General features: G+C 40.6%; 1 protein-coding gene across 1 annotated transcript in view; it reads right to left on the bottom strand.

The window, feature by feature from the left end:
- LOC145406829 (multiple inositol polyphosphate phosphatase 1-like) overlaps positions 1 to 13,389 on the bottom strand; it is a 162,858-nt gene that overhangs the window by 118,792 nt on the left and 30,677 nt on the right. The window contains exons 3-5 of the mRNA XM_080277929.1: positions 10,371 to 10,546; positions 9,866 to 9,991; positions 736 to 889 (exon numbers count right to left, since the gene is read on the bottom strand). Coding sequence (XP_080134055.1) covers positions 736 to 889; positions 9,866 to 9,991; positions 10,371 to 10,546 — 456 coding nt within the window. The remainder of the gene's footprint in view (positions 1 to 735; positions 890 to 9,865; positions 9,992 to 10,370; positions 10,547 to 13,389) is intronic.

Raw genomic sequence — 13,389 nt, 5'->3', positions numbered from 1 at the left:
GGTTTGATAATATACAGTACCAGTTTTATGGATAAAATTGTAATACTGTATATGAAACACATCTCTCTCCAGTATTTATCATGAAGATTGCATGTATTTTATTCCAGTCAACATCAAATGATTTTACTGAGCTTGGAGAAAGCTTCCGTTATGAAAAAGTTAAAAATTTTCTTGATCTACATTTCAGCTGTGGATTAAGAACATTATATTATATTCCAGCTACTGCCAGCCTATTTCATTCAGCTTATAAAACCATACGCAACTTCTATCTATCTATCTATTGCCAGATGCCTCAATCCCGTTCGGGGTGGCAACAAACAAATTGCCTCCACGTCGCCCTGTCCCTCGCCATTTCACTGCCCCGCTCCCAACTCACACCCCCCTCTCTCATATACCTCTCCATCCCATCCCTCCATCTCATCCTCAGCAACTTATGATGACTTTTTATTATGCCAGATGACCCAACCCCATCACAGCACTGATTTTTTTTCTAACGCTAAACTTTTACCTCATCAGATACCCAGTGTAGTGAAAGAGTTGGAAACAGTCTTCATTAAAGGCTATGTTATTAGACAGCTTTCTTAAAATGAACACAGTTTTCTTGGAGTAGCAGAGCTTAAATAAAAGGCCCAATGAGTTGACTGTTGTTTTTTTTTTTTTTCCCCCCCCTACATGCAGTTCCATCATAGTCTAAGGCCAGAGTTCTACCCTTAAAATATTCTGGTCCCAACTCACCTGGTGTGAGAGGGTGCATGAAGCCAAGTCGAGCACTGACCAGATGGGCCACATTCTGGAAGTCCTCTGTCAACACAAACAACTGCCTCTCCTTGTATGTGGTCTCGTTGTTCTTGTACACCTCACGCAACCACCGGGGACACGCCTTGTAGAACTGAAGCAAAATGGTAACACTGATAGCTAATACCCACTCCTACATTCACCCAATACATCACACAACAATGGTTTTAGTTTGTTACTTCCAGATGATTTTGTTTAACTTAGGAAAGGTCTCTCATACTGTAGGGGTTAATGAAAGCTATAGCTAACAACTGCAGAACAAACTGTCTCTCCTATACTACATAAAAGCTTATGAAAATATCAAGCATAAAACAAGGAAGACATCACCTTCCAAGTTAGTCAAGGGGTTTATGTAAGTATGTGTGCACTGAATAGTAAAAGTTGCCAACACAGATTATTGTGATAAGCGTGGGACCTAAAGTAGGAAAATACATGTTAGGAATTTTCTCCGTCAGGTATGGTTTCAGGAAGCAACGTGACTTTGAAGGTGGCAGCCAAAACAAGAAACTGTCTGTAACATTTAATACTGTGATATTATAATGATGAAATTTGAGTTAAAACCTATGTTTAACAGGTAAAAAAATACATTAAAGCCTAAATGCTCTTTAATATAGCAACACGACATATGGTAAATCCACAACGGTTGCCACAACTTTCACTGACGATATCAAAATCCACACTGAGAAATGTACATGGGCCTGAAAAGTTATTACAGTACTGTGTTTATTGATTGTATTTTAGGCCAAGAAAAAATATATATGGTATGCATACAAACTGACTGCTTACTGGGTGTGCTAAAATTTAAAATGACTGTCATGTATAACAGAAAATATTTTTAAAACATAAAATGAAATAGTTTCATATACTGAGACAATTATCTTTGTAAAAACAAGAAAAAAAAAATTTCAAAATAAGTATATTAACCCTTTAACCGTGGGCTTGTTTTGCTTTTTCTTGCGGCTCCCGCGGGCATATTCGCGCTTCGATAGACTCTCTAAAAATATTTGCCAAAAATCAGTTATTAGTCCTAGAATATTAAAATCATATATGCTTATGGCACATACCTTCAGCTTTCTCCTGGGGTGTTTGTTGAGCCTTCGTCAAGTACCAGGGGGTGCGGTAGCACAGTGGTAGCGCGCTGGACTTGTGATCGGGGGATTGCAAGTTCGAGCCTCGCCCAGGCTGCCGTGCCGGGAGGGGTAGCTCCCTCCTGTAACCCTAGCGGGGCTATATATCCAATACAGGGCTTAGCTCGGGGGAACTCCATTTCTCCCATTTTTTCGTCGAGTACCATAGGACTTGTGAAGACCTCTGAAGCTGGGTAACAAAGTCTCCACTTTACACTTCCCTACAACCCATAATATGATTACCACAGTCTGACATTATCACTAGAAACTCTATTCTATGATTCTCAAATAGTTTGGAATCCATACTTCAAAAAAAAAAAACACTGTGTAAACAATGAAAATTACGAGGGCGTATGACCTTCCCACTTGCGCTAGTTCGCCGCTGGTGTTCTGTCATTTATTATTCATAAAAACACTCACAGTTTATATTTCTATTACTATATAACACTTATATATATATCTACAGTCTTTATCCATAAGTTTCCTTCATTAATAGTAGTTTATTGTCACTGTAGGCATTCAATTTCTTTCAGTAAAATACGTAGCATTCACTTTCTCGTCCTGTATACTAACATTGAGAGTGAATGTTACTTTCACCTTCACTCTCATAACTCAAAGTATTCATACATGCTAGAGTGAAACTTTCACTTTCATTACTCCTAGGGTATATATACTCGTATTCTTATAATACTACTCATTTACATTTCTATTTACGTTCTCTATTTTATTTACATTATTTACATTTCTATTTTATTTACACTGTGTTATGCACTGTCACTTGAAGTAACTTCATCGTTCATTCATTGCCAGATGCCATGTATCCCAAACGGGGTGGCCAAGGGCTTAGAGTTAATTGTTTTACAGGGAGGGGCACTAATCCTCCACCAACCCCACTTGACACGTAAGGAGAATGTTATGCCAACAGCATCTGGTGTTCCCAGGCGGTCACCCATCCAAGTACTAACCAGACCCAACGTTGAAGTAACTTATAAAACTATTTTCCACTGTTCACCTATATTTACATTCATTACTTTCACTTGCTGTTTACACATTATTTACAATTCCAATTGCACTGTTTTACTCAACAGAAAGATCGTAGTCACTCTTTTATCAATTGTCAGCCCTTTACCTCTTTCCACACGAGGTTTAGTAGGGGGTAAAGGTCACAGGGCCCTTTGAATGGGGCTGAAAAGACGCGGGAGTTAGCAGGTTTAGCAGAAGCAAATCAGACATACCTTCACTTTGAAAGACGACAGTGAACTGATAGTGGTGGCCTCCTGCCGCCTGGCTTGGGTGAGTGCAATACTACCAACTTTAGCCTTGTGAGACCTGCTAATATATAGTACAGTAATGAAATGATTGGCAGGAAACCAAGACAATACATAATAAATTAGGTAGTTCCAGGTGAATGTAAATATCACTTAGGCTTCTCCCTTACCTCCTTATATGTATATTTATTACGAAAATAGATTATACGGCATATTTCAAGGGGAAATAAACAGCGAAAATTAGGAAACGAGTGCACATGAGGTGTTGTCAGGCGATAATTAGCCAATTCCAGGTGTATGGCACTATCACTTACCTTATTTCTCTTTTGTATATATTATTTGGTATAAGAATAGGGCATAGGGCTTATTTCAATGGATGAAATCAGTGGAAAATTCCAGGGAAGATTTACTTAGCGTAGAATACAGTGTGGTGGCCTGCAATAATTAGGTAGTTCCAGGTGAATGTAAATATCACTTAGGCTTCTCCCTTCCTTTCTTATATATATTTTTATTACGAAAATAGATTATACAGCATATTTCAAGGGGAAATAAACAGCGAAAATTAGCGAACAAGTGCACGTGAGGTGTTGTCAGGTGATAATTAGCCAATTCTAAGTGTATGGCACTCTCACTTACCTTATTTCTTTCTTGTATATATTATTTGATATAAGAATAGGGCATAGGGCTTATTTCAATGGATGAAATCAGTGAAAAATTCCAGGGAAGATTTACTTAGCGTAGCACAGCCGGGCAGGCGAGACGATAGGGTAATGGAGGGGGGGGTAGGGAGGGGAGTCAAGAAGGGGGAGAAATGGCTAAATTGCCAACAATGGATGGGAGTACAGATGAGATTAGGAGTGCTGACTAGTGTTGGACATTGGCAGTACTCATAGATGATACAAGCCACCGCTTGAAAGCCCGGGTGAATTCAAAATAACACAGAATCACAAAAGTGACACCCCGCGGTATGATCCCTTGCTCCAAGCTTCACGAAAGTGATGCCCTGCGGTTAAGGGGTTAAGCATAGATGTGATAAAATGAAAATATTTAATTTTTTTCTACTGTCATACTTACAGTATATTTAATAAGCATTACTGATCATCACTTATTAATATTAGGATGAAGAAGTGTTACAATATTATGCTACAAAATAAATGTTGACAAAGTTACATGATGAGAAAATAAAACAGTTCACTGTTTATAAAAGTATGTTCAAGTCTGCATACTCAATCTCTTTACATCACTAAGATCATTCTGAAGAGCTGCAAGAAAACTGTCAATAGTGTTTTTACACATAATGTGATCTGATTCACACTTACACATTTCAGTACAGTACATCTGGTTTTGTCTGCATGTGCACCTTTTAGTTTCACACAGTGACCTGAGATACTTGCATCTAATTAGCTTAACAACTGCCAGAAAAACAGGGAGAGGGTCCAATGTCAGAATTGGCACACAACTTTCATCTTGTATTTTTCATTCATAGTCTGTTGGAAGTTGCAGATCTGGTGTTCCAGTGACATCAGCATCTCTTATCATAGCCTGGTAATGTGCTTCAAATGATGAAGAGCTCCCCTTGTTGGTGGAAGTTTCTCACCTTCAGCCTGTTTCCTACAAAACAAAACATCTGCTATTATAAATAAACTACCTCCCCTACAAATATGAAGGAATGTTGCCTCCCTTGCATTATTTTACAGATAATTTTATGGAGAATGCTCAGACGAAGTTACGTCTATTGTGCCACCTTTCCATGCCTTACCTCGTGCTACACGGGCATCTGGTAGCGCCCATGACTGGAATGTCACATAGCCATATTGCAGAACTTTTGCTAATCAGAATTCTTTTATTCCTCGAATTGCATCTCTGCAATTTGCTTCCCTGGAGTTGTTTCCCCCCAAACTTCAACCTACAGCTGTTCAAGTCCAACTGTTACAGATTTTTTTATGAATGGAGGATGCCAGTAATATGGTGTATGAATTTTTTTTTTATTCATTTATTTTTCCTGTCCCTGTTCTGTTATTTAAAAAAAAAAATCTCAAGTCACCAACATCTTTCAAGGGTGTCCCAGGATCATAAAGTTGACACACAAATGATTCCAGCCATTTCTCAAGTTCACAGGATAGCATGTTTGCCTTCTCCAGCTCAATGAATCCTTCCTTGATATCACCAGAGGCTTCCTGAAATGTTTTCTAACAGGTCAGCTTGCTTTTCCCAGCAAATCTCTGTCTGATCTGTCTCAGCATAAGCATGAAATCCTGGAAGAGCTGCTGCATCTGTCACACCAAGGCTTTCATAGATTTTCTTCAAATTAATTGTCCTCCTAGCTGATCCTGTTTCAGTGATAAATTCTGTGTCACGAGGCAGGGAGGGACATCTCCTGCATTAGGGACTGATGATGAGCTGATAAAGGGGACAGACGTAAAGGAATCATCAGCATCTTATGTAGAAGTTGCTGGTTTTTCCAAATGAGTTGCCGACCTTCCTGGGATCTGACTTAGTAAGGGTACTTGTCCTAACCACACTGATTTTTTGAAGTGCATTTTTGTGACTTCTAGCAATTCTTGTGGCAGGTGTTGGAATAGCATTCTCTCTGACAGACAGCAATTTTCTTTTCCAGCTCCACAGATGATATATCTTTCAATCATCCATTTATCTTTGGACAAATTTCACCACCATATTCTGCTCTTTTCCTGATGTACTCAAGGATGTTATCATCAGATTCTAAAATTGGGTTCTTCACTAATGAACCAGTTTTGTCTCCCTGGGATATAAAACAGTGTGTGTCATCAGAGTCTAAGCATGATTTCTTTAGAGGTATTTGGTGAGCCACTGTGATTATTATAAAGACAATGATTATATTTAATATGTATGTTAGTGGAATAATCTAAGTTGTGTTTCATCACGACTGTTTTCTAGTCTACTGTATAGAGTCAGTCACCAGTTAGCATTCTACTCTACATCCTATGTGTAAGAAAGCAAAATAGTCACAGAACCAATATATACAGTATTTACAATACAAGTTCTTCGAAAGCAGTGATAAGAAATAAGGAAGTGAAAGCAGTGATAAGAAATAAGGAAGTGACTTTTTTCTTTTTTTTAAGCAAGGAAGAAGGAATCAAAGGTCAGGAGCCCACAACTTGTTCCCTCCAAGAAAAAACAAAAACAAGATAACAGAGCTAAATTCAAGACCTGTACAATTCGAGATGCCTGGATACACTGCATTTGAAAGACTGGAGATCATAGGCAGTAAGAAATACAGACACAGGAAGACAGTTCCTGAGCTGACCTGTTGCATATATGAAGGACTGGGAGTAATGGTTAACTCTTGCATTAGAGAGTTGGACAGAAAAGGAATGAGAGTTTGTTGCTAGATGGGTGTTATGCACCCATTGTGGCAGTGGGAGGATGCAAGCAAACAGTTCAGAGGAGCAATGACCATTGATGTAGCAAGAGAGAAGAGATACGGATGCAACAGTGTGGCGAAGAGACAGAGGTTGAAGGGAGCCAGTAAGGGGAGGAAAGTTAATGAGACAAAAGGCCTATGACCCCACCTTGTTGAGAAGAGCTGTATGTGGGGAGCCTCCCAACACAAGAGAGTTGTACTCCACAAAGGGGTGAATAACATACGTGTAAAAGGTCAATAACTGTGTAGGGGTAAAGAAGGCACAGAGTCAGCTAAGCACACCTAATCTCTTGGAAGCAGATTTTACAACAGAGGTAATATGTTCTTTCCAAGGTAAATCCCAAGAGAATGAAACCCCATGTATATTTAGAGATAATGCAGGATTAAGCTGGATATTATTAGGAATCAGAGGGTACTCCTGTGGAAGATGTTGTCAGGTTGATAGATGTAAGAATTGAGTTTTTGATGCATTACAAACAACAGGATTACTCTTACCCCAGTCAGAGTTATTACCCATGTCAGACATTAGGTGTACCATAGCCTCATCCCTTGTTTACTGAAGTAACTGCTGAGATGGATGCTGTTGAAAACAAATGGAAAGGTGAAGGGTGGAATCAACAGCAGAGATAGGATAGGGGTAGATGTACAGGTCAGAAGGTCATTGATGAATAAAAGACAGAGAGTTGGTGACATGACAGAGCCCTAAGGAATACCACTATTGATAGCTCTGCAGAAGAACGGTGGCCATCTACCACAGCAGCTACAGAACAACCAGAAGGGAAGCTAGAAATGAAGACACAGATAGAAGGAGAGAAACCGTAAGAGGAAAGTTTGGAAATTAAGGATTTATGCCAGACTCGACTGAATGCCTTTGATATGTCAAGTGCAATGGCAAAGCTTTGGCCCAAGTCTCGAAAGGAGGATGACCACGGGTCTGGAAGGTAGGTGAGAAGATCCCTACCACGTATCTCTTTTATAACTCCATCCATATACAGACTGAACAACCATGGAGACATGATACAGCCCTGCTTCAATCCAACCTTCAAATAGGAAAATTCACCCAGTTCGCCATCCACACGCACTGCAGCTCTCATACATACTTTTCATGGCATTCAACAACTTCCAATTTACTCCACATATTCTTAATAACTTCAACATTCCTTGTCCATCCACTCTGTCAGATGCTTTCTCCAAATCCATAAAGGCTACATATGACTTCTTTCCCTTCTCTAGAAACTATTCCATTAACACCTTAGGCTGAATATCTGATCTATACAACCTCTTGCCTACCTAAAACTATCCTGTTCTTCTCTAACTAATTCCTCTGTTATTTCTCTAACTCTGTCAATAAGTTTCCTACCATATACTTTTCCTATTACACTAAGAAGACAAATGCTCCAATGACTACCACACATTTCTTTTTCCCCTTTTCCTCTATACAAGAGAATAATTTTACCTGACTTCCCATCCTTCGGGACTCTACCTTCCCTCCGGACCAATCTGCACATCTTCCATATCCATTCTACTACTACATCTCCCCCATGCTTTTGCATTTCACCACACATTCCAACTCCTGGGGCTTTCCCCATTTTGGCTTTCTTCATTGCTTCCACTACTTCCATTCAATTGATCTCTTCCTCTCTTCTCATCTCCCTGCTTCTCCCAGCCATTCATATTTGTGTTAATTAGTTTCTCTATGTTTAACAACTCCTTAAAGTGTTCTCTCTATCTGTTCACTTTTCCCTTCGTCACAAGCAATCTGCCATTTTTATCTTTCACCCCCTTATTACTTTCTGTATCACTTTGTCTAACTCGCTTTACCTCCTTCCAGAAAATTTTCTTACATTTCCTCCACTTTACACTCAAATTCCTTACAAACTCCTCTTTCACTCTCTTCTTACTAATCTTTTCATTTCTCTCTTCGTCTCTAAATAGAACTCTTTTTCTGGCTCTCAACTTCCTCCCTGCCTCTGCTTCCCAAGATAGCTTGTCTCACCTTTTCATTCCACATGCTGTTCCTTCCACCCCCTTTCATCTTTTCATCCCACGCACCACCTTACATGCTGCACAGATTTCTTCTGTGAATACCTTACACACACCTTACACCTCCCCCATCTGCTCCAAATCATACTTACCCAATGGTTCTTCCACTTCTCTCTTATAGTCTGCCTTTCTAGATATATAAATATCACTGCAAGATGAAAATCTGCTCTCCTGTTGTTATCACATTTTTTTTTTTTTTTTTAACTAAAAAACATTTTCATCTCATACATGAGCTGATTTCTGCTTCTGGTGGCTTTGAGGAATTCAAAGATGAGGCCCTTCTCAAAAAGTTAATCCTAAGTGGTGAAGACCACCAATTCTCCACCCCCCCAGCCTCAGAAACCCTTACCTCAAACTCATCTTGGGTCTCTATATGGTAAGTGTTACTTCCTTATTGTGCCTTTTTCAACAATTTCTATTAACTTAACTATGCCTATGTTTGTTTTTGAAACTTACCATAATAGTATGTATGTATTCAGTGTGTAAATTACTGTAAAGGGGAAAATTTGGGTTTAAGAGAGGGGTGTCCAGAACCAATCAGGATAAATCAACATAGGTTCTGTGCTTTTGTTATCATGCACTTGGTGCAGTACCAATTATGCATGATAATCAAGGGACCACTGTATATCTATTTATCTGTCTATCTATATATACAAAGTTGTTATTGTTGATGCTGAACCCCAATTTGGCCGAGCAGAGAAATCACCTGCTGGAAAGTAGCTGCCCCTGCAAAACTGTCCTGCACAGTCAGCTGATAGTCCCCTGAAGTTGACGGCATTCCACAAGAGCGAGGCATGGGGTGAAGCGTGGAAGTTTGGTTCCTGGATGGATCCCACATATCCGTCACTTAATCTAGTTAGGAGGGGCACCATAGCAGGCTCCACATCACCCCATTACTTGGTTACATTGTTACCATCCAGTACTGTAAATGGTTTCCTAAGCTACAGGATACCATTAGGCTACCATTCTGTGTAGAGTTGCCTAAAGAGGAATGAAGAGTAACAATAAGTGACAGGAAGGTTTGGGAAAATAAAATTGCAGAGGACTGACACAGAGGCAGAATGATAAATATGAAGGAAGAAGTAGGCAGCACTATATATGTGAGTGGATAACAGTCACCACCACCTACCACCAATACTGTATAACCAGAGTAAAAATATAATGCAAGACAGAAAAATGAGAAAGACAAAAACTCCTTCATATGCATAGGATATAATCCTGGGACTCACCCTCAAGATGAAGTTTGGGCTGTATGGTTGTGGTAGCTCTATGTTGCCCACTTCATCTTCACCAAACATGCCCCTGAGGAAATGGTAGGCGCTCTGACCTGTACGGTTCTTTACTGTGAAGTCTACCTGAAACAAGTATATCAGTAACTATAACTGGCGTATCACTGTAACATTTTTTTTACCTCTTTAGTATAAGAACAATCTGCTAGGAAATGTGTCAATGTTAGGAATAAAATAACACTGTCACCACTGTGCTGAAGAGGTTAATGGAAGTTGTTTCTGACCTGTACACTCACACAAGTAGGAGGTTTCTTTTAAGCCGAATGATACCATATGGCAGTAGCATATAGTGAAGGGGTTAATGGAGACTGTTTCTAAACTGCTCATTATCAGAGGTCTCTCATGATCTGAATTTAAACATCTGGCAGTAACAAGCATATAATATCAATGATCTTACTATTCTGAAATGATTAGGGTCTTAGGATGCAAGAAAGCCAGAGCAAACCTTGAACTTGGCTGAATCAAAGTGTCCGTCGAAGAGGTGAGGGAAGAGCGAACGCCAATACTCCCCTAAGGCTGCCAGCTCATCATAACCAGTCTCCTGTAGCTGTTCCTTGTCATGTGGGCCATAGGGGGGAAACCAGTCCTGTAGCTGCTCTAACTCTTTCTCCTTCAAGCAGCCTGATGAAAAGAAGAATGATTAACACGACACAAGTACTACATCTCTAGTTATCATAACATAGCACACAGATGTACAGCTGCAAGTCACAGTTTATAACCATCTTCTAATCCTACCCATGCTGCAAGCAAATAATAACTCTGTTTCCCATAAAACAAAGATCTGTTGTCCAGTGTCCAAGCAACAGTCTGAAGCTCTGCTAGACTGCATTAGGAACAGTTTGAGATGACTCTTACTTCAACACTCTGAAAAAGTTTTGAACTAGCAACAACAGGTCTTCATTCAGTATTAAACCCAAGCTACAGCTTATCATACTTTCAGCCAGGGACTGAAACAGAGGGTGAGGAGCTAAGGCACATGAGTGTACAGCACAAGGATATGAACACACTTTTATGTGGAAATAACAGATGACAGATACAAAGGGGCTAAAAAAATCTACAATCGTTTGTTTTCGTTTTCGTTACTGAAGGCTACAACATGCTTGCATGCGTCGGCCTTGGTCACCTAAAGGCAGCTCTTCATGCTGCACAATCTATGGCAGCCTCCCTGTTCAGTCCCTTAACCCTGAGGTCACACTTAATGTCTTCGTCCCACGTCTTTCTCGGTCTACTCTTCGCAACCCCATCCCCAATATTAACACTTCTCACCTTCTGGACCCAATTATCATCCCCCATCCTCTCCACACCCCAAACCATCTCAATCTACCTCTCCTCATCACAACACCAATACACTCCAGTCCCATCCTAACTCTCAACTCTTCTATTGTAAACCCAGCCCCCCCAGGCCTTGCACGCAGGGACGTACTACACATCCACATAATCATTGTCTTTTCTTTATGTTTGAGCATGTGAACATTCTCTTCCTTTACTGCCCACGTCTCACTGCCATACAGCATCACAAACCTAACACATGCCGCATACAAAGACCCCTTAACAAGGAAGGGGAGTCCTCTCAATGTCAGGAGAGGCAACAGCTCCCTGAACTTCTTCCAACCACTTCTCACCCTAGCCACAGAGCTAGCTCCAGCCCCACCTCCAGCACACAACATGTCTCCCAAATAACAAAACTCTTCCACACACTCAAGAGACTCATCAGCATGTTTCAATTCTTTCATGCCTGACAATTTCCACCTGCTCTCCCCGACACGCTGCACACATAAAATCAGCATTATCTCGCAGTCTACTTCTAATACCACTACATCTCTGGTGCACCCATTTATCACAAACACTGCACAAGATCGAATTACTTCCCACGTCCTTGTGGCAAATTGCACATGGCCACTCTCCCTCTTCTTTGAATGTACCACCGCCAACCCAAGATTTCATCACTTTTGTCTTATCTGCATTTACCCTTAAACTCTTGTGCCCCATACCATCTCTCCACTTCCTAATCTTTCCTCTGCCTCCCTTTCATTCTCTGCAGTCAACACTAAATCATCAGCAAACAACATCTCCCACGGGAGTCCGTTTCTGAAGTCACATGAGAGGGCTTCAAGTACCATGATAAACAACATGAGACTCAAAACTGACCCCTGATGCACACCAACATTCATGGAAAACTCATCATTCAAATCTCCAATTAATCTTACCTGCGTGCGCGCACCCACATACATGGCCATAAACACCCTTACCAGCCTCCAACCCAAGCTTTCTCATTGCACACTTCACCACCTCTCTAGGGACTCTGTCAAAGGCCTTTTCCAAATCAACAAAAACAAAATACAGATCCCTTATCTTCACAATATATTTTTCCTGAAGCTGTAAACAATGAATATGGGATCAGTGGTCCCCCTGCCTGGCATAAACCCAAACTTCATCTCATCAATATTCACTCCTTCTCTAATCATACCTTCTAGAACTCTCTCCATTACCTTCATTATCTGATCTAAAAGTTTTATACCTCTATACAGCTACTGCAAATTGACTTAGGACCTCCCCCCACAAGGTATTAAAAAACACAGGAATCATAGTATATCACAATGTTTGTTCATGAAATGCCATTCATTAATATGAAATCATGTTCCCCTTGTTTTTCAGGACCAGTTGGATGTATTTTGGTATGGAATCACTTAGATTAAAGCAATCTAAGGACATTTCTTTGCACCAAACATTTGTCAGTTCAGTCTTGAGGTTGTCCAGATTGGGTGTCTTCTTTTCTGCCATTAATTTCTTCGTCTTTGCCCAGCAGTTTTCGATCGGATTTAGATCCGGACCGTTGCCTGGCCAGTCGAGGACCGCAATCCGATTATCTTGAAGCCATTTTGTCACCTTTCTTGACTTGTGACATGGAGCTGAATCATGCATGAACAAGTCGCACCCATGAATAGCAAAAAAGTTTTACAAATGGTCTTTCAGAACTAATGTACTGGCCACCAATCATCATCAAGTTCTTAGGAAGAAAGTAGAGGCCTCCCCTTTCCATTTCACCTGAGAAACACCCCCATACCATTACTGATTGTGAGTGCTTAACAGTCAGCACAGTGTAAGCAGGGTCATATCGACTACGGAAGGGAGGGCAACGAACCTTGGCAGAACGCACCTGGAACACTTGAAATGTGCTTTCATCAGAAAACATAACTTTTCTCCAATCATCTGATGTCCAGTGTGCATACTTCTTGGCAAACTGAATGCGCTTCTCCTTTATGCGGTCAGTGAGAAGCAGTTTCTTGGCTGCAGTGCGGCTTGGCAAACCCAGCTCCTTCTCCAAGCGGTGATGAATAGTTCGAAGTGAGACATCTTGTAACAGCTGGTGATGCATTCTCTTCAATTCTGCTGCTGTCAGTTGAGGATTCTTGGTTACTTCCCTCTTCAGAAGCATATCTGTACCTCTGGAAGTCATCCTCTTC

This window comes from Coenobita brevimanus, chromosome 71 (genome assembly GCF_032717465.1).
Source record: "Coenobita brevimanus isolate Jiangsu-jjx chromosome 71, ASM3271746v2, whole genome shotgun sequence".
Taxonomy (NCBI): domain Eukaryota; kingdom Metazoa; phylum Arthropoda; class Malacostraca; order Decapoda; family Coenobitidae; genus Coenobita; species Coenobita brevimanus.
This window is presented reverse-complemented; position numbering and strand designations above follow the sequence as displayed.